Source organism: Sceloporus occidentalis, unplaced genomic scaffold (assembly GCF_023333645.1).
Source record: "Sceloporus occidentalis isolate IW3139 unplaced genomic scaffold, rSceOcc1.0.p SCAF_7, whole genome shotgun sequence".
Classification (NCBI taxonomy): Eukaryota; Metazoa; Chordata; class Lepidosauria; order Squamata; family Phrynosomatidae; genus Sceloporus; species Sceloporus occidentalis.
The window spans coordinates 97627141-97647377 of record NW_028316987.1 but is presented as its reverse complement, the minus strand read 5'-3'; the positions used below and the strand labels follow the sequence as shown (position 1 = coordinate 97647377).

Here is a 20237-nt window from a genome sequence, read left to right as displayed (position 1 = left end):
TAGGTTTTTAAAAAATCCACATTGTTTAAAATGTTGTTAGCTGCCTACTGTTGGGAGAAAGACAGGATATTAAAAATGAATTGAAATTATTTTATTTCAATTTGTTAATTATTATTTACTCATTTAATTATTCATGTTCATATTAATGAGGAAAACTGGGAGAAATTGTCATGCTCAGGGGCCTTAACGTCCTCCCAAATTCAGGCCAATGTTATGCTTGGGTCTTCTTGGCAAGACTTGGTGCCATTGCTTTCCTCTGAGGCTGAGAGAGCGTGACTGGAGGCTGGGACTTGGCTCAAGTAAGCTAGCCAAGCAGCCAGGAGGGTTTGGGGGCAGAGAGAGTGTGCCCTGCCCAGGGCCTCCCAGTGGGTTTCTATGGCTCTGCTGGGATTCCAGCTCTAGCATTCTACCAAATTAGGAGGAGTAGCTAATACTCCGGAGGACAGGATCAAGATTCAAAACGATCTGAATAGACTAGAAACACGGAGAAATGTAAGGTGCTGCACTTAGGGCAGAAAAATGAAATGCACAGATATAGGATTATGGGGACACCTGGATGAATGAGAGACTTCTTCGTGTGAAAGGGATCTGGGAGTCCAAGTAGACCACAAGTTGAATAGGAGACAACAGTGTGATGCGGCAGCTAAAAAGGCCAATGTGATTTTCAATTTAAACCTGCCTTTGCACTCTCTTCTTTAACCTTCCTTAATAAATGCTCCAAGTCTATGATGTTTTCTGCTAGAGTATGGTGTCATCCACATATCTTAGATGGCTGAAGTCTGTCCCTTTCCATTCCTCCTTCCTCCATGTCTAACGTATGATATTTCCACTTCTACGTATGATATTTTCTCATATTGACTCGTGGACTCCTAGAATCAGAAGCGACTGAAAGGGACACCTAGACCTGGGTCTTGTCCGTTTTCTCCCTGCTTTCTGCCCTGCTTTGCTAGAGACCAGGGAGGCCCAGGCGTCCTCAGCCTCCAGACCCATTCTCTCTGGGAACGCAGCAAGGGAAGGCTTTGTAAGCTACTGAGGCCCCATTCCCACTGGGCCATTTGCCCTGGACAGAACGGGGCAGATCCAGGTCCCCCATCTTGAATCTCCCCAGAAACAAGTGCCCACTGCGTTTTACTTCAATCAGGGTAACTCACCCTCTGAAGTTCACGTTTGTGGTACCGGTTTCAAATGAAGGCTCCTTTGCTGTCCATCAAATTCACTTCCGCTTTCGTCAAAGGTGACGTTTCCTACAGCCATTGGCCAACCCAATGGGTGCTTTCCCCCCTCCTTTGTTAAAAAAGCCTGGTGGCAGAGTGTGCATATTCTGTCAAATTTAAAAACCTCAAGGTGTGCATGTGTGTGTGTGTGTGTTGTGTGTATTTGTGCCATTACAGATTATGGCAGCCCTAAAACGACCCCATCCTGGAGTTTTCTTGGCAAGATTGGTTCTAAGGAGATTTGCCACTGCCTTTCCCCTGAGGCTGAGAGAGTGTGACTCCCCCAAAGTCCTGGGTCTCCGCAGCCTTCCAGCCTCTAACTTCCCCTTCGCTTCTAGCCAAATGCTACAGCCCTTGCCTCCCCCCATGCCATGCCATTCCCATCACAACAACAACAACAACAACAACAACAACAACAACAATTCCTCACCTCAGAATGCCATCTCTGCATCCTCTTGCTTTGCTTTCCCTCCGATTGCCACCCCAAAATGCAATCTATCCTTCCCTCCTCTTTAGATCTCCTTGCCCTGCCTCCGTTTTCAACCCCAAAATGCAATCAATCCTCACCTCAGAATGCCATCTCTGCATCCTCTTGCTTTGCCACCCCAGAATGTCTCACATACACATACAAATAATAATAATAATAATAATAATAATAATAATAATTCATCATCTCTGCATCCTCGGATTTCCCCGATTGCCACCCCAAATGCCTTACAATGCACATATGTAGCAAAAGCATTCTGTATCAATTTGATAAACCGAAAGAGAAACAAATGGCCCCATGCAGACAGGCCGAAATAAAGCTGCTTCGGGTCACTTTGGAGGGATAGTGTTTAAATGATGCATACATACCAAGAGTCCAGAAGCTGCACCAAAGCCATAATCCAGTACTAAGGACTAGAGCGTAACTTTGCTGCAATTTCTGGACTCTTAGTATGCATGCATCATTTAAACAGCATACCTCCAAAGTGACCCGAAGCAGCTTGATTTTGGCCTGTCTGTATGGGGCCATTTGTAACATTCGGATATAAGCAATAATTTAGGGAAAAAGCCTCTTGCAAAATGAGGTGCCGTTCCGGGAGAAAGCAAAAAAAAAGGGAAAGTAGCACAAGCAGACGCACATTCCATCGATATATGTATCTACTTCTAGAAGTATGTGCATAGTCTGTCAAAATAAAAATACAAAAGAGAGAGAGAGAGAGAGAGAGAGAGAGAGAAAGCTGCCGGTGAGAGCGAAGGCATGTTCCGCCCTCTGCCCTCCTCTGGCCTAATCCCTCCCCTGAATTTGACCCTTCCTCCTGCTCCTCCTTTACCTTGATTCTGCCCTTCATGGCACCCTTCTTCCGGCTCCTTCCTCCTCCTCCTCCTCCTCCTCCTCCTCCTTTACCCTGAGGAAGGGAAGGAATGTTCTGCCCTCCTCCTCCCTCTGACCTATTCCTTTCCCTGGACTTGACCTGATCTTGACGGGACGAAATTCATATTTGTCGGGACCCGTTTTTTCTCAAAAGATACAGGTTAAACTCCGCTTTCAAAAGACCCACGCCAAGAGGCATTTGCCCCTGAACTGGTGTGCAAGTGTCAGATTTGGGTGTAGAAGAATTGGGGCCAGTATGAACTTCCCGCTTTTAATCCGGTTCCTGAACTGGGGTAAAAGGTAGTCTGAATGGCCCCTAAAGAAAAACATATGGACCTTCTTATTCCCTACTTGTCTCTTGTATTTTTTAGGTGCAAACAATGGCCATGCCTCCTCTCCAAATGTTTCTGGCGCTTCATCTGGTGGGACTTTTCATAGAAGCAAAAAATCAGGTACAAAGGGACCGCAAAGAGACGGGGAGAGATGGAGGGAAAAGGTGGGTCTGATGGAGCTGGATCCTCTTCGGCTCTGGGGTCTTGCTGCATCCACACTGCAGAAATAATCTGGTTTGACACCACTTTAACTGCCACAGCTCAGTCCTATGGGATTCTGAGAGTTGCGTTTGTTGTGCTCAGAGTTCTATTAAGTCTATTGCAAGACAACATAGCATTTTAAGAAATGTAGGTTCATCAGAAAAATATGGCTGAGTACATCAAAAACCACAGTATAGGTAATATAGCTGTTAATAAGCCCTATGGAATGAGTTTATTTGCACGTTAATCTTTTTAGCTTTTATTTGTGTAATGCTTTACATTATTCTTGTGTTTCCTACACTTTGTGGTGCCTTGTCCTATTTTGCAGTGAGGACAACTGGTCACTCTGCCTTTAAGGCCAGTCTTCTTGACTGAGCATCTGCTCATTGGTAACAGGAGGAGGAGGGTGGCTTCCAGTCCCATCTGATGACTTGGTGGCCACTAAGGCTTGAAACAGACAAGCCAAATGCTGCGCTTTCTGGGGCGTGCCGTTTAGACAACGCATGTCCCAAACGTGGCTGGGAGCCACGCCAATGCTATGGCATTTGGAAAGAACTGGGCCCATAAGGAGCGGAAAAATTCAGTTCCCACTTCAGGACTGCAGTGATGGCCTGGACTGGCTTTGGGTGCATGCGGTTGCTGTGGTCGTGGCACAAATGGCACCAGTGTGGCCCAGCCGTGATCCTTTTGGCCTGTCTGTTTCGGACCCAAGCCTTGCCCGGTCTAGCTATGCTGAACACATTAACTCGATGGAGAGCTGTGGAGTCTCATTCTTTGGAGGATGTTTTTAAATGGAGGCTGGGTGGCCATCTTTCCCAGGGAGGAAGGCTTTGATTGTGAGTTCCTGCATGGCAGGAGAAGGTTGAACTGGATGTCCTTTGGGGGTCTCTTCCAACTGTAGGATTGCATGAGTCTGACCTCAACTCATGGCAGTCCTGTGGATGAGACATCTCCAAGACCTCCTTCTTTGGAGGCTGTTTTCACACAGAGGATGGATGTCCATCTGTCCCAGAGAGGAGGACTTGGATGGGGTCTTCCTGCGTGGAAGAAGGAGGAGGTTGGAGTCTCATTTTGGGGTCTCTTCCGTCTCTAAGCTTCTATGACCTGTGTTTTATGTTTCTTCTCAGGTCTTCGGTGTTACGGATGTGTCCCTTGACATGGCCCCCAATTCTTTCGATGACCAATATAACGGCTGTGAGGTGAGCTCAACTCAGAGTGACCCTGTTTTCGAAGGACAGTAGGCCCACATCTGGAAACTGTCAGTTTCCACATGGAATGAGAGGAAGAACTCGCTGAAACCGTCCCAAAAAATTGACGACATCTTTGCGGCTGCCATCACAGCGTACAGCCACAGTGGCAATTTGTACCAAGACTTCAACGCAGCCGTAAGAGAAGGTGGGAAATCCAGCTACGAATACTGCGACAGCTTCCGCTTCAAGCGCTTCCACTTTCTCCTGACAAAAGCCCTTCAGATCGTGAAGACCTGGAGCAGTCCTTGCTACACCGTGTATCGTGGGATTAAAGACATACGCTTCACCGTCTCCGACCAGAACCAGCCCGTCCGCTTTGGACAGTTTGCTTCTTCGTCGATGAACAGGACGGTTGCAGAGGCCTTTGGCAATGACACCTTCTTCACCATTGAGACCTGCCTCGGAGTCAACATCACCGGATTCTCCTTTTTACCACATCAAAAGGAGGTCCTCATCCCTCCCTACGAAACGTTCAGAGTTGCAGACGTCAGAAAGGAGAGAACTGGTACCTACATTGAGCTAAAGGCCAATGGGAAGCACAGCAACTTCAACTGTGGCTCTAAGAGCGGTAAGAGCCCAAGACGCAACGCGACGCCTGGGGCTGGAGGCTTACAAGGCCTTAGGATGGGTCCTCTCTGCTTGGTACTGATCCACACGTCCCTGTTGAGCCTCACCTTCTTTTTAGGTGCCCTGAAATCCAGATAACAGTAAAAAAGCAAGCCTAACAACGTCAGGAGCTCTTGCAGAAAAAGCAGAACTTTCTCCTCTATTGAATCCTAGAAAAAAGTATTAGGATCTTAGAGCCAGAAGGGATCCCAAGGGAAATGTAACCCAACCTCCTTCAGCCATGCAGGAATACACAACGACAGCACTTCAATAGGCAATAGTCTTTGAGGACTCCTGGAAAAGAGGAGAAATCCCAGCAGATGGAGGAGGGCAAACGTTGTCCCCATCTTCAAAAAGGGGAAGAAAGAGGATGCCAACAATGATCGTCCAGTTAGTCTGAGATCAATCCCAGGAAAGATTCTGGAGCATATCATTAAACAGAGAGTCTGTGAACATCTAGAAGGCAATGCCATCATCACAAAAAGTCAACATGGGTTTCAGAGAAAGAAGTCATGCCAGACAAACCTAATCTCTTTCTTTGACAAAATTACCATCTTGGTAGATGAAGGGAATGCTATGGATATAGTAGATCTTGATCTCAGTAAGGCCTTTGACAAGGTTCCCATGACATTCCTGCAAACAAGCTTGTAAAAGGTGGACTAGACAAGGCAACTGTTACATGGAACCCAGAGGGTGCTCAACAATGGCTCCTTTTCCTCCTGGAGGGAAGTGACCAGTGGGGTGTCCAGTGGAGCTCTGTCCTGGGTCCAGTGCTATTCAACATCTTTATCAATGACCTGGACAACAGAACTGGGGGCATACTTATCAAATTTGCAGATGACACCAAATTAGGAGGAGTAGCTAATACTCCAGAGGACAGGATTAACGTTCAAAATGACCTGAACAGACTAGAAAGCTGAGGCAAAGCTAACAAAATGAAATTCAACACGGAGAAATGTCAGGTACTGCACTTAGGGCAGAAAAATGAAATGCACAGATATAGGATTATGGGGGACACCTGGATGAATGAAACTACATGTGAAAGGGATCTGGGAGTCCAAGTAGACCACAAGTTGAACATGAGTCAACAGTGCAATGTGGCAGCTAACAAGGCCAATGCAATTTTAGGCTGCATCAATAAAAGTATAGTGTCTAGATCAAGAGAAGTAATAGTGCCACTCTATTCTGCTTTGGTCAGGCCCCACCTGGAATAATCCTGTGTCCAGTTCTTGGCACCACAATTCGAAAAGGACATTGAGAAACTGGAGCCATGTGTCCAAAGGAGGGAGACTAAAATGGTGAAAGGTCTGGAAACCATGGAGCCCTATAAGGAGAGACTTAGGGAGATGCTGGGGATATTTAGCCTGGAGAAGAGAAGGTTAAGAGGTGATATGATAGCCATGTTTAAAAATCTGAAGGGGTGCCATATTGTGGATGGAGCAAACTTCTTTTCTGCTGCTCCAGAGAATAGGACGCAATGGAGCAATGGATGTAAACTGCAGGAAAAGAGATTCCACCTAAACATTAGGAGGAACCTCCTGAGGGTAAGGAACAGTGCAACACACTCCTTCCTCAGAGTGCAATGGAGTCTCCTTCCTTGGAGGTCTTTTAAAAGAGGCTGGATGGCCATCTGTCAAAATGGGGATGCTTTGACATAGAGTTCCTGCATGGCAGAAGAAGGGGGCAGGACTGGATCAGGGCCCTTCTTGGGGTCTCTTCCAACCCTAGGATTCTATGACTCTGAGGAAACACAGATTGGCCAAGGAATGGATCTGTCCTCAGTTGTCCATAGAATCATAGAGCTTTTCTTTGCTGTATGGCCAGCATGGCTGCCCCTGAATATTTTCTTAGGTGCTGATGTTGCTAATGTTGATGGTGGAATCTCTTTTCTTTTCACTCAAATCTATTGGTTCTTGTTCCAGTCTCTGGAGATGCAAAAAACAAGCTGACTCCATCTTCTACATGGTGACATCCCTTCAGATATTTAAAGATGGCTGTCATGTCACCTCTCAGTTTTCCCATCTCCAAGCTGAACATATTATTATCCAGATCCCTAGTCATTCTTGGTCAAGGATGGTTTCCAAACCTTTGACCATCCTGGTTACCATCCTCTGGATATGCTCCAGCTTGTCAATGTCATTATGGAAAACTGTGGTGCCCAGAACTGGACACAGGATTATTCCTGGTGAGGACTGGCCAAAACAGAATAGAGTGGCACTAGGGCTTCCCTGGATCTGGATATACTTGAACAGTGCCTGGTCTTGCAGGTCACTTTCATGTCTTCTTTGTGGGTTTCTAGGGAACCTCCGACGGGCCGCAGAAGGAGACCGGATGCTAGGAGGACAGCTTCCATCAAAGAAGACAACTCTTACATGCCCTGGTGTGTTTCACTGCCACTTTCTTTCACTGCTGGATGAGGGACACAACTTTTGCTAGGTCTGGACTGTCACTTAGGGACCAAGAACAGCACTTTCAAGCAAGACTATTTTTCAGGAGACCTCTAGTCAAGTAACTGTTCCCTATGGTGACTACCCAACCAGTTTAGGCCTTTGGGCATCTCTCTCTCTCTCTCTCCATCCATTCATCTTCTATTATTTATCTAGTCTCCTGCCTCTCTCCCAATCTGGGTTCCAGGGCAGCTAACTCCAGCCAAAAATACCACCCTGTTTTCTGTAAAAGCCAGTAGCCTCCCTGGTTTTGTGTGTGCCATGGGGAGACCAGGGGTGTCCCTCTCCATTTTATTGGGATGCTTGCCATCTGCCCCAGTCAGTCAGGGAAGCCAGTGGTTGCCTCTTCTGCTGGACTGGGGGCTGGCCACTGGCCCCCCAAAGCCATTTCCCACCCCAAAAGTGAGTCTATGGGGCGTCGGAGGAGCTGAGCTTCCATCGCTCTGCTTTGTTTCTGAAAGGAAAGTGAAAAACCAAGAGGGACGTCCTTGTTTCTGTTTTAACACTGGCAGATGGGGAATGCCAGGCCCAAACGTAGCAACCACTGAGATTTTGGTGGCTCTGTGCCTCCACCACTCCAGCCTTAACTCTGCTTTTCCGTTGTCTCTCCACAGGTGCGGCTCCCGGTCCCTTATCTCCTGGAGTACCAACCCCTTTCCTTCTCTGGGGAGCCCTTCTCCTCTCTGGAGCCCTTGGGTCAATGGGGAGCCTCTGAGGCCGCCACCAGAACAGCCACCTGGGATCGCAGGCCTTGCCAATGGCAAGGTGGTGGGGGTTTTGATGTAGAGAGAAGAGGGGGCTGCAGCTTCTGCATTTGCAATTAATTCCCCATCCCAGCTTCAAATTAACCAAGTTCCCAGCTTCGTTTGCAGAACTGAATGGAGCGCATCACCCGCTGGCTAGTTTTGGTTTACTCTTCTTGTCCATTTGTTGTATCAGTGACTGAATGGGTTCCACTTCTTCCCTTTCAGCTGCTGTTATCTGAACATCTAGAACTGTAGATACCAGGGCTTTTAGATTTGACACCACAGAGATGGAGGGAAGGAATGGGCTCCTCCTGCACACCTCTGTGGTGCGAAATCTAAGATTGCTGTGTTGCTTTCTTCACATGCTGAAATAAAGTTGGAGGCACCAGAGATCTAGACCATGGAGAGCAGAGTAGATCCATCATGGAATCATAGAATCATAGAATCATTGAGCTGGAAGAGACCACAAGGGCCTTCCAGTCCAACCCCTTTCTGCCATGCAGGAACTCTCCTCAATCAAAGCATCCCCATTGACAGATGGCCATCCAGCCTCTGCTTAAAGACCTCCAAGGAAGGAGACTCCACCACAATCTCTGAGGAAGGAGTGTGTTCCACTGTCGGACAGCCCTTACTCTCAGGAAGTTCCTCCTAATGTTGAGCTGGAATCTCTTTTCTTGGAGCTTGAATCCGTTGTTCTGGGTCCTGTTCTCTGGAGCAGCAGAAAACAAGAGTCCGTCTTCGGTGTGACTGAGGTCAGGCAAAGAGGCTCCCCTCTGATTTAACCTCAGGCCCAGCAAGAGGCTTCCTGGCGTTGTTTCCTGAGCGCCGTTTCCGATCGCAAGGATTCTCAGAAAAGCTCCGCAGCAGAAAAGTTCTGTTTGGCTCTTCTCTGCCGCCGTGGCTTTTTCTGCAAAAACCAAGACTTGTGCCAACGCATTTAAAGGAAAGGAAGCCAAACTCTTGCAATATTATCTAATACTTCTTTTCAAGCCTTTATTAAAAACAACAACATTCTTCCACTTCCTTTTCATGGTTGTTGTTTTGTTGTTGTTGTTGTATGCCTTCAATTTGTTTGCAACTTATGGCGACCCTAAAGCAAACCTATGAGAGGGCTTCCTTGGAAAGATTTGTTCAGAGTGGGTTTTGACATTGCCTTCCCCAGTGGGTTTGGTGGCCAAATGGGGATTTGAACCCTTGTCTCAGGAGCCCTGTTCCCACACTCAGCCCGAGACATCATGCTGGGTCCCAAAAAATCTTCACGGACTTCCTCATTAACATCAACATTTGCTTGAATATTCATATGGGTCTCCGTTATTTCATACCCACCAACATTTCACAAATATAACACTGGGACACATCTGTGGCGAAGCGCCATCGGAGGGTGGGCAAGGTGGCAAAAGTTGTTAATAGGGAAGAAGGCACAAGCCAGAGGAGTTAATGGAATACTGATCTGATTTAATGGAATACAAATTGCTTTTGCATTTCGGATTCAGTTTGCAGCCATTGAAGGAAGCTGTGGATAAAGGGGAAAGGTGCAAGGAGAAGCTGAGGCAGTTCAAAAGCAGCGGAAGAATTGGGATGGGAAAGGATGGATCAGGACTATCCTTACCAAACCAGGACAGTCGGAGGGCATGCGTGTTTTTCAGACACGTCCTTTATTTTCTGCATGCTGTCCTCCAGTGCCATCCCTGCCCCGGGGGTCACCTGTTTCAGGGGACAAGGCTTTTGGTCAGGGATGGGGCTCTTTGACCTTCCTTCTCCTCCTCTGGAGACTCTCCTGAAAGAGAAAGCTGGGCTGTGGAGGAGCCCTGAAGGGCAGGGTGTCATCCCTCCTCTGGGGCATCACTTGGTGTGGTCTGAGCCCTTTGCACACCCTCAATGGCCCCACTGCTATCCACCCTGTATATTTGATTTCCTAACCCATTTGTTAAAGTCATAGAATCCTAGAGATGGAAGAGACCCCAAAAAGAGCCCTGATCCAGTCCCACCCCCTTCTTCTGCCATGCAGGAACTCTCATTCAAAGCATCCCCATTGACAGAAGGCCATCCAGCCTCTGTTTAAAGACCTCCAAAGAAGGAGACTCCACTACACTCCAAGGGAGTTTGTTCCACTGTCGAACAGCCCTTACTCTCAGGAAGTTCCTCCTAATGTTGAGTGGAATCTCTTTTCCTGGAGCTTGCATCCATAGCTCCACGTTCTATTCTTTGAAGCTGCAGAATGACATCTTTCATATATTTATCACCTTCTCTTTTCCAGGCTAAACATCCCTAGCAGCTCCCTATGTCTCTCCTCAAAGGACTCCATGGTTTCCAGACCCTTCACCATTTTAGTCTCCCTCCTTTGGACTCATGGCTCCAGTTTCTCAATGTCCTTTTTGAATTGTGGGGCCCAGAACTGGACACAATATTCCAAGTGAGGCCTGACTAAAGCAGAATATAGTGGCACTATGACTTCTCTTGATCTAGACACTATACTTTTATTGATTATTATTATTATACTTCTATTGATGCAGTCTAAAATCTCATTGGCCTTTTTAGCTGCCGCATCACACTGTTGACTCATGTTCAACTTGTGGTCTAATTGGAGCCCTAGATCCCTTTCACACGAATAAGTCTCTTGTTCAGCCAGGTGTCCCCCAACATCCTAGATCTGTGCTTTTCATTTTTCCTTCCTAAGTGCAGTACCTTACATTTCTCCGTGTTGAAGTTAATTTTGGCCCAGCTGTCTAATCTATTGAGGTCAATTTGAATTTTGATCCTGTCCTCTGGAGTATTAGCTACTCCTCCTAGTTTGGTGTCATCTGCAAATTTGATAAACCTGTCCTCTATTCCATTATATGTCTTTACAGCTCTTCCTATCTCATCCTTCCTTATGTTTTGCTCTTTTAATGGAGACAGGGATGCATCTCCAAGAAATGGGTCAGTTCTTCCATTGGTTTAATCTGTCGTTTCTGCCTGTTTGAGCCTCCACTTTTGTTTCAGAGGGACGCCAACTCTTTCCTTCTCACCTTCTTTTCTCTGACGCTCTTCCTCTTTTGCTTTTTGGTCTTTGCCTTTCTGAAAGTGTGTGCGCTTTTGCATAAAACTCTTCTTGTGGCTCACTGAGCTTTGCAGCGGCAACAGAGGTTTGGGGTGTGAACTGATGGCCTATTTTTGCCTGTGAAGGAACTACACTTCTGTGACACAAAGGACTCTCAACAGCAAAGTGAAGAAAGGGAGAAAAAGGTAAGGAGCCATGAACTGGGGAGACCAGTCTTTTCCTGTGGCCCCCCAAAAGGCTCAAGCCACGGCAATGGTGTCTGAAGGCAATGTGGACTCTGGTCATTGTGCTGCTTGACCGCTGGTTGCGGCCGGTGAGTCCCCAGGAAGCCAAAGTAAGAGAGTCCAGCAGGAAGGGGTAAGATCCAGAGATTGGGCAGGTCTTGTTTTTAATGATTAAATTAATGTCCTTAATTTATGAAATGATTGCTGGTGGTTCTATGGTTAAATGCTGGTCTTGCGGCCGCAGGGCTTCAAGGCTGACTCAGCCTTCCATCCTTTTGTAGGATGTTGTTCAAAGGAGTCCCCAGATTACAGACCGGAAAGCGCTGAGAGAGGGCTGCGTTCTCCGATCAGAGATATACAAATATCCATGCCATTGCTAGGATTATTCTCAAGAACCTCCAACGAGTGGAGAGAGGACAGCCATGGCCAAGGAGAGACAAAATCCCACTGGCAAGCAGTGAATAGGCATATACATTGGGGAGCTCAGGAGCGCTTACTTGTTCCTCTAGAACAGCCCAGAAATTGGCCGGGGCTCCTCTTCTATTCTTGTGGAACCCATTGCCTTTCCTTGCCTTCCTCCTCCTCTTGCCAAGCGGTTGGCTGGCTTAGGATCATTAGAATTACCAAATAGCCTCCAAAAGAGAGAGACCCCACCAGCCTCCGTTGAGGCTGCAGCGTCTTCCGCTCTCAAACATCTCTTCCTGGCAGATTGGGATGGACTCCCTTTTTGTGGCCAAAGGCTGCCTCACTTCTAGCAGGGAGAGCTTGGCCTGGAGAGGCTTGGAGGGATTGGATGGAGATTACTTATCACCGGTCAGTTCCATTTCTATCCAGAACGGCCAGCCTTAACACTTGCTGCAGAGAGGCACAAACTCTCTCCAGCAAAAACCTCTGCTAGCCTTAAAAATGCAGACAACTAAAGAGAGTTTATTTAGGCCGTCACACGCCTGATCATTTTGACCACAGCAATGGGTAAAATTCAGGCCTGATCAGTGGCCTGAATCCTATTGTTTGGTCTCTACAAGTGTAAATCTCACAGATGTAATGGGTCTCCTTCATCTGGGGCTAACAATAGGGTTTTGGGAACCATTTCTGTCTGCTTGTGCTATTTCTTTCTCCAGCAACCAGTTGGCTGGCCAATGTATGGGAAATGTCAGGATGAGACCCCAAAGAAACTCTGAAAGATCCTGCAAGTCAACCTCCAGTATTTTGTAAGAGGAGAAAGATCAGAATAGCGCAGGCAGCATTGTCAATTCAATTAGTGCAATTTTGGGTATCATAATTTGAACTGTGGACTCCTAGAAACAGAAAGGATTGCAAGGGACACCTAGACCTGGGTCTTGTCCGTTTTCTCCCTACTTTCTGCCCTGCTTTGCTAGAGACCAGGGAGGCCCAGGCGTCCTCAGCCTCCAGACCCATTCTCTGTGGGGACTCAGCAAGGGAATACTTTGCCAGCTGCAAAGTAAAAGAGATTGACCTTTTCCCCAACCTGTCCTTGGTTGTTTTTAGGGGTGAACAATGGTGATGCCTCCTCTCCAAGGGTTTCTGGTGCTCCATCTGATGGGACTTTTCACAGGAGGAAAATATCAGGTACAAAGGGTTCCCAAAAAGGGAGGGAAGGAGGGACGAAAAAGATGGGTCTGAACTGCATCCACTTCAGATCCAGGGTCTTACTACATGGCCAGGTCTTACTTGGGAAACGGAGGCTACTTTTCTTCAGCTGAAGAATCTGGAGAGGCCTCCATGTCAGAGGGATGCTGAATCCATTCTGCATTTTACTCTCAACTCTTACTCTGAACTCTTCCAAAGGGCTGGACTTATTTGGAGGATATGAGGTTCAATACCTTTCATAACCCCTTTAAAGTCCGGATCAGAGATGATCATGGAGTAACACAAAGGAGTATCTCCAGATCCAGGCAACGACAGCCCTGTTGTCATACTGCTGCTTCTCTCCCCTTTCATAGATTATAATGTTTCCTGGGACAAATCAGTTTTGTTTTCAGTCCCTTGCGATGACTCTGAGGCTGCCTGGCCTAGCTATGTTGAATGCCTCCATGGAGGACAGTGGAGCCTCCTCCTTGGAGGCTGTTTTTAAGCAGAGGCTGGATGGGCATCTTTCCCTGGGAGGAGGGCTTGGATTGTGAGTTCCTGCATGGCAGAAGAAGGGGGCTGGACTGGAGGGCCTTTGGGGGCTTCTTCCAACTCTAGCATTGTATGACCGGTGTTTTATGTTTCTTCTCAGGTCTTCTGTGTCACAGACGTGTCCCTTGACATGGCCCCAAATTCTTTCGATGACCAATATAACGGCTGTGACGGGGGCCCAACTCAGAGTGACCCTGTCTTCGAACGAAAGTACGCCAGAATCTGGCAACTGTCAGTCACCAAATGGGATCAGAAGAAGAGCGCTCTGAAACTGCCCCCCAACTTCAATGACAACTTTGGGGCAGCCATCGCAGCGTACACCGACAATGGCACTTTGTACAAAGACTTCAACACAGCCGTAAGAGAAGGTGGGAAATCCAGCTACGAATACTGCGACAGCTTCCGCTTCAAGCGCTTCCACTTTCTCCTGACAAAAGCCCTTCAGACCTTGAAGGCTCAGAGCAGTCCTTGCTATACTGTGTATCGTGGGATTAAAGGCATACGCTTCACCGTCTCTGACCAAAACCAGCCCGTCCGCTTTGGACAGTTTGCTTCTTCGTCGATGAACAGGACGGTTGCAGAGGCCTTTGGCAATGACACCTTCTTCATCATTGAGACCTGCCTCGGAGTCAACATCACCGGATTCTCCTTTTTTCCAAAGCAAAAGGAGGTCCTCATCCCTCCCTACGAAACGTTCAGAGTTGCAGACGTCAGAGAGAAAAAAGGCACTACCTACATTGAGCTAAAGGCCAATGGGAAGCACAGCAACTTCAATTGTATATCTAAGAATGGTAAGAGCCCAAGACGCAACATGACTCCTGGGGCTGGAGGCTTTACAAAGCCTTAGGATGGGTCTACTTTGCTTGGGATTGAGCCGCACACCCCCGTCGAGCCCCATCTCCGATCCAGGTGCCCTGAAACCCAGATCACCCTCAAAATGCAAGCCTGGAGAAGAGACCATTAAGAGGTGATATGAGAACCCTATTTAAGTAGTTGAAGGGAGGTCATAGTGAGAACCGTCTCTTCTCCAGGCTAAACATCCCCAGCTCCCTCAGTTGTTCCTCATAGGGCTTCATGGTTTCTAGATCTTCCACCATCTTAGTTGCCCTCCTTCGGACTCATGGCTCCAGTGTCTCAATGTCCTTTTTGAATTGTTTTGCCCAGAACTGGACACAATATTCCAGGTGGGGCCTGACCAAAGCAGAATAGAGTGGCACTTCCTCGGAGTGTGGTGGAGTCTCCTTCCTTGGAGGTCTTCAAACGGAGGCTGGATGGCCATCTGTCGGGGATGCTTTGATCTGGATTTCCTGCATGGCAGAATGGGGTTGGACTGGATGGCCCTTGCGGTCTCTTCCAACTCTATGATTCTATGATTCTATTACTTCTCTTGATCTAGACACTATACTTCTATTGATGCAGCCTAGGATCACATTGGCTTTGTTAGCTGCCACATCGCACTGTTGACTCATGTTCAACTCCTAGATTCCTTTCACATGAATAAGTCTCTTGTTCAGCCAGGTGTCCCCCATAATCCTATATCTGTGCATTTCTTTTTTCTGCCCTAAGTGCAGTACCTTACATTTCTCTGTGTTGAATTTCATTTTGTTAGCTTTGGCCAAGCTTTGTAATCTAGAGTGGCAGTATGACTTCCCCTGATCTGGATATACTTGAACAGCACTCAGTCTTGCAGGTCACTTTCATGTCCACTTTGTGGGTTGCTTGGAGACCTCTGGCCAGCCACAGAAGGAGACCGGATGCTAGATGGACAGAACCTCCTAGATGCCATCAAAGGAGAGGGCTTTTTTGTGTCCTGGTGTGTTTCACTGCCACTTTCTTTCACTGCTGGATGAGGGACACAACTTTTGCTAGGTCTGGACTGTCACTTAGGGACCAAGAACAGCACTTTCAAGCAAGACTATTTTTCAGGAGACCTCTAGTCAAGTAACTGTTCCCTATGGTGACTACCCAACCAGTTTAGGCCTTTGGGCATCTATCTATCTATCTATCTATCTATCTATCTATCTATCTATCCATCCATCTTCTATTATTTATTTAGTCTCCTGTCTCTCTCCCAATCTGGGTTCCAGGGCAGCTAACTCCGGCCCAGAAGTACCACCCAATGTTCTTGAAAAGCCAGTAGCTTCCCTGGCATTGTGTGTGACATGGAGAGACCAGGGCTGTCCGTTTTCTTGGGACGCTTGCCGTCAGCCCCGGTCAGCCAAGGAAGCCAGTGGGGGCCTCTTCTCAGCCACTTCTGTCCAGAGATAGCCATGTGGGCCAGCTCTCTCTTGGCCAGTTGGCATGGGCTCAAGGAATGCCAGCAAGTCTGGGCTGCAGCTGCTGGACATGAGGCTGGCCCACTGCCCCCCAAGCCGTTTCCCACCCCAAAAGTGAGTCTATGGAGCATCGGAGAAGTTGTGCTTCCATTGCTCTGCTTTGTTTCTGAAATTAAAGTGAAAAACCAAGAGGGACTTGTTTCTGTTTTAACACTGGCAGATGGGAAATGCCAGGCCCAAACGTAGCAATGACTGATGTTTCTGGTGGCTCTGTGCCTCCACCACTCTGGCCTTAACTTTACTTTCCTTTGTCTCTTCACAGGTGCGGCTCCCGGTCCCTTATCTCCCGGAGTGCCAACCCCTTTCCTTCTCTGGGGAGCCCTTCTCCTCTCTGGAGCCCTTGGGCCAATGGGGAGCCTCTGAGGCCACCACCAGAACAGCCACCTGGGATCACAGGCCTTGCCAATGCCAAGGCAGAGATGGGTTTTGATGTCAAAACAAGAGGAGGCTGCAGCTTTTGCATTTGCAATTAGTTCCCTGCCCTGGCTTCAAACTAACCAAGGAAGGCTGTGTTCACACTGGGGAAATAACCTGGTTTTGCACCACTTTAATTGCCTTAGCTCAAGGCTATGGAATTCTAGGAGTGTGTTATGGGCCCAGAGCGGAGCTTAAATGACGCAATGGACTGAGCAATGGATGCTACACTCTGGGCCAAAACAAACTCCAACTCCCAGAATTCCATAGCCTTGAGCCAGAAAAGTGTTAAAGCGGTGCCAAACTGGGGTATTTCTCCCATGTGAATGCAGCCACAGAATGTTGCTGAACCTGCTTTGGGAATATGCCTCAGCACCATGGAGAGCTCCCATAACCTGCCCCTGCAAAAGTGGAGTGGCTCTGGCAAAAGAGAGCAGAGCCACTTCCCCAAAGATGGATTGGGGCCACCATGGGGCAGGTTTATATCTCAGCATTTTTACATTGACTGGTAGCAGAGTTCTGGATTTAAGAGCAGGGGCTTTCCTATTCCTCCCTGAAGATAAAAAGGTTGCTGTTGGAACTGAGCCTGGGACCTTGTCTGCACAAAGTTTGTGCTTCACCACTGAGCTCTGGCCCTTTTCCAGAAAGGAAACATCAGCCATTCATTATTATAAAGGAAGATTGACCTGTCTGTTGCAAAAGTTGGATTAGATTATTCTTGGGGCCGGAGAGAAGGTCCCCTCTTTGCCATCTTGATATTTTCCTGGCCCAGATTTCCAGAACTTTTCTCAGGCTTCTTTCCCGACTTTCTTCCTTTGAGACAGGAAAATCCCTGAAGAAGTCCTGTACTAGCATTGCTTTCAGAGGGGATGCAAGGACCCTCTTAATAAATAGGCTTATCCACCAACTCTTCTGTAGGTCCAGTCAGTGACAGAGAACACAACAAAGAGTGGAAGATTCAGGGAGAGCTGCAGCCAGAGAATGTGGCCCCCCCAAAACTTTTAACCCCCCATCCATTGAAAGACTGATAACAACAAAAGTGAAAGCTGTGCTCTGTCATGCAAGGAAACGCTGTGAGAACGCAAAACATATTTGGAACGCAGGTGTCTTTCGTGTCAAAGCCACTGAGGGTGTTATAGTTTCTTGTAAACCACTGCTTCCTCTCTTGTGCGGAAACCAAGATGAACTTCCTGCGACTCTTCAGCCTCGACTGCCAAGCCCAGGTCGGTCCTACAAGAGGCAGATGCAAAACACTTTGGGGCTGATCAGATTCTGGTGGCTCACAATCTCCTGCTTGTGCAGAGGAGGCCGTTGTTGTTGTTGTGTGCCTTCAAGTCATCCCTGAGTTATGGTGACCCATTTCTTCCACATCCCAGCTCATCCCATTCTATGGCTCCCCTACTCCCTGGGTAGCATTTGTGGGAGTGTGTGTGTGTCGCTTCCTTTTGGAAAAAGAGCCAGAGAAAGCCAGACATATATGTCTAACATGTCTGCCAGGCCCTTCAGGATCCATTGGGGGACATTTCAGGGGAAGAAATCACCATTTTAGGGGGGCAGTGGGGGGTGGGGTTGCAGTCCTTCAGGATCTCTTGAGGGGCTAATACAGACCTTTAACCTCCCACAGCTGCCAACAGCTGCACTAGAGACCATGCCATGATGAACTTAGAATTGCCTACCAGAGATCTTTGTTTTTGGGTCCCCAAAGTTTCCCTCCTCTTCCCATTTCAATAGCAAAATGGAATTCCAACAACTGGTTTTTGGCAAAACTGGGGCATGCTGTAGCTGAGCCTCTGACACCAAACAGATGGGCTTTGGATTCCTCACCAGCATCATGGCCAAACATTAACAGCTGTATTGGTATTTATATCATTTGTATTTGCCTTTGTCTCCTTTGTACCCTTTGCACTTGCTCTGAAGTTTGATGGTGGAGAAAGAGGCGGAGGTTAAGGACAGCCTTGCAGAGTGAATTTTCCCCTGTTGCTAAGCTACTTGCACAATTCTGGGGATGATGGGTGGCAAGAAGGGTCACACTTGCAAAATGTGGTTTCCTTTATTTCCTTCTGCCCTGAATGAACCCTGGGAGTCCATCTTCCATTAGCCTCACTTCCAAGCACTGAATCCCAGCCCAGATCCTCCTGGTTTAGCCAGCCATGGGGGTTGCATTGTTAGCCAGGCGTGGCATTAGTTATTTAGGGGCCTCAGTGAGGGGATCTGGACCCATCAGCAATAGAGCTGTTTTGCTTTTCTCCACTGTGTAACCCCTGCTGCACCTGTTTTGCCACAAATAAAGCTTCTTTTTCATGTGTTTCTGTGCTCAGCACCAAATGAATTCTTGGAGGGGGACCTACAACAATGGCAATGAGGTCCTTGGAGGGCACCCAGAATTTACTATGTTTCAGAGTGATTTTAATAGCTCTGATATTGTGGCCCAGGCAACATCGGCCTTGGGATTAACCCTGTTTATACTGCTTCCAAATCACAGAGAACTCCAGAGGCTATTTCCAAATTAGTTTTGTAATTTTATTAAGGAAATAAATTATAGACACACACACAAGAGCTAACAAAACAAAGGTAGGAAATGATGAACAGTGAAAGACCTTGCAAATGGTGTCACTTTACCAATTTGTGAGGCTTGGTCCCAATCAATGGCGGTCTGGAACAGAAAAGGGCTCCATCGCTGCCTTGGCAAATGGGTTGGTCAGTTTACTGAGGAGCCCAGCCAAACCAAGAGCAGGCTATTGTGCGGTCACTAACATTTATACCATAAAATGTGTCCCAAGGGAAGAAATCAAAGACTGAATGGATTAGCTCTGTGCCAAATGGTTTTCCAGGAAGGAGGAGGATGGGGTGGGAATTGCAGTCGATGTGTGGCTGATGGTTTTGCATATCTTAGCTAAAAGGCTGACAGCTGCAGGAAATGTTCAGAGACTGGTGTGGCTTCCTTAGAGAAAAGGCAAACTGCAGCCCTTGCAAGAGTGTCCCTTGTCTTTGTAGGTACCACCATCGCCTTGGGCTGGAATCCCATTTCCTTGGACTTGCTTTCTGCTGCCCCAAAGACTAGGACCCCAAATTAATTCTGCGGAGCAGATGCAGCTATTATTATTTCCTTAAGATCAATTCAGCATTTTGATCAGAGAGAAATCTTTTGCAGGAAATCTCTAACTCCGTTCAGGCATTTTATCTCTGAGTTAAAGTGCCATCCAAGGAGGGAGAGCAAAGAGCATTGATGGCCTGCCACAGCGTTCTCCTATGGCTCTCCGTAAGGGAAAGGCAGACTTCTGCAACAGGCCTTTTCATTCTCCTCAGTCAGGAGAGGCGTTGAGAACGATAGGCAGCTAGTCTTAGGTCTCACTGTAGACTCCAGAATCCCACAGGAGGCACTCAGAGCAGGAAAAGTTAGTGGAGTCCTAGCGCTATGACAGTGCGGTGTAATATTGCCTCCGCAAGACCCTATCAGATCCATTGGGGCACTATAGGTGGATAGGCCCTGGGAAGGAGGAAGGCACACACGCACATGCCAGGCATTGCACTCTGTGCTGGCCACAGCGGGGCCATGGCAAAAGCAGTTTAAAAATCTGGAATGCAATTGTTCTCATTATCAGGATTCTGAATCTAAAAAATATGCATTTCAGCAACAACTGAAAAGCAGGAAGTTTCCAACTAATGTTATAACAGGCGAAAACAACAGCAACCGCTTTCATTTCCAGAACGAAGTTAAACATAACACCCCATGGAGCCTTTGAGACTTGGTAGCTGGGCCATTCTTTGGGAGCCACAGATCTTTCATAGTCAAAAAAGTAACTCCTTGGTCCTTTAAAGGGCTTTGCAAAAACAGAACAGAAACTGGGACGGTGGGTTGCTGTTCACAGGGGCTCTGGGACCAAAACCCCAATAAGGCTGGGTCTCAGTTCATGGGATCATAGAATCA

General features: G+C 47.6%; 1 protein-coding gene and 1 pseudogene across 2 annotated transcripts; both read left to right on the top strand.

The window, feature by feature from the left end:
* Positions 1 to 2946: 2946 nt before the first annotated feature.
* On the top strand, positions 2947 to 5395 carry LOC149310225 (GPI-linked NAD(P)(+)--arginine ADP-ribosyltransferase 1-like; annotated as a pseudogene).
* A 5631-nt stretch (positions 5396 to 11026) lies between these two features.
* LOC149310224 (GPI-linked NAD(P)(+)--arginine ADP-ribosyltransferase 1-like) lies at positions 11027 to 17867 on the top strand. 2 transcript variants are annotated; one of them, XM_089533891.1, is made up of 4 exons: positions 11027 to 11378; positions 12927 to 13007; positions 13660 to 14350; positions 16158 to 17867. In XM_089533891.1, the coding sequence occupies exons 2-4, from the start codon at positions 12936 to 12938 to the stop codon at positions 16256 to 16258; spliced, it is 864 nt and encodes a 287-aa protein (XP_089390017.1). In that variant the 5' UTR covers positions 11027 to 11378; positions 12927 to 12935; the 3' UTR covers positions 16259 to 17867. The 2 variants fall into 2 exon arrangements, with proteins under 2 accessions (XP_089390017.1, XP_089390018.1); XM_089533892.1 differs by lacking the exon at positions 11027 to 11378 and having other exon boundaries at positions 11916 to 13007.
* Positions 17868 to 20237: the final 2370 nt, after the last annotated feature.

What these genes read in the sequence shown, in the direction of transcription:
- LOC149310224 (XM_089533891.1), top strand. Translation starts at nt 12,936, where the DNA reads ATGGTGATGCCTCCTCTCCAAGGGTTTCTGGTGCTCCATCTGATGGGA. An exon ending in TCACAGGAGGAAAATATCAG is followed by an intron (nt 13,008 to 13,659) that starts GTACAAAGGGTT and finishes GTTTCTTCTCAG; the next exon opens with GTCTTCTGTGTCACAGACGT. An exon ending in CAATTGTATATCTAAGAATG is followed by an intron (nt 14,351 to 16,157) that starts GTAAGAGCCCAA and finishes GTCTCTTCACAG; the next exon opens with GTGCGGCTCCCGGTCCCTTA.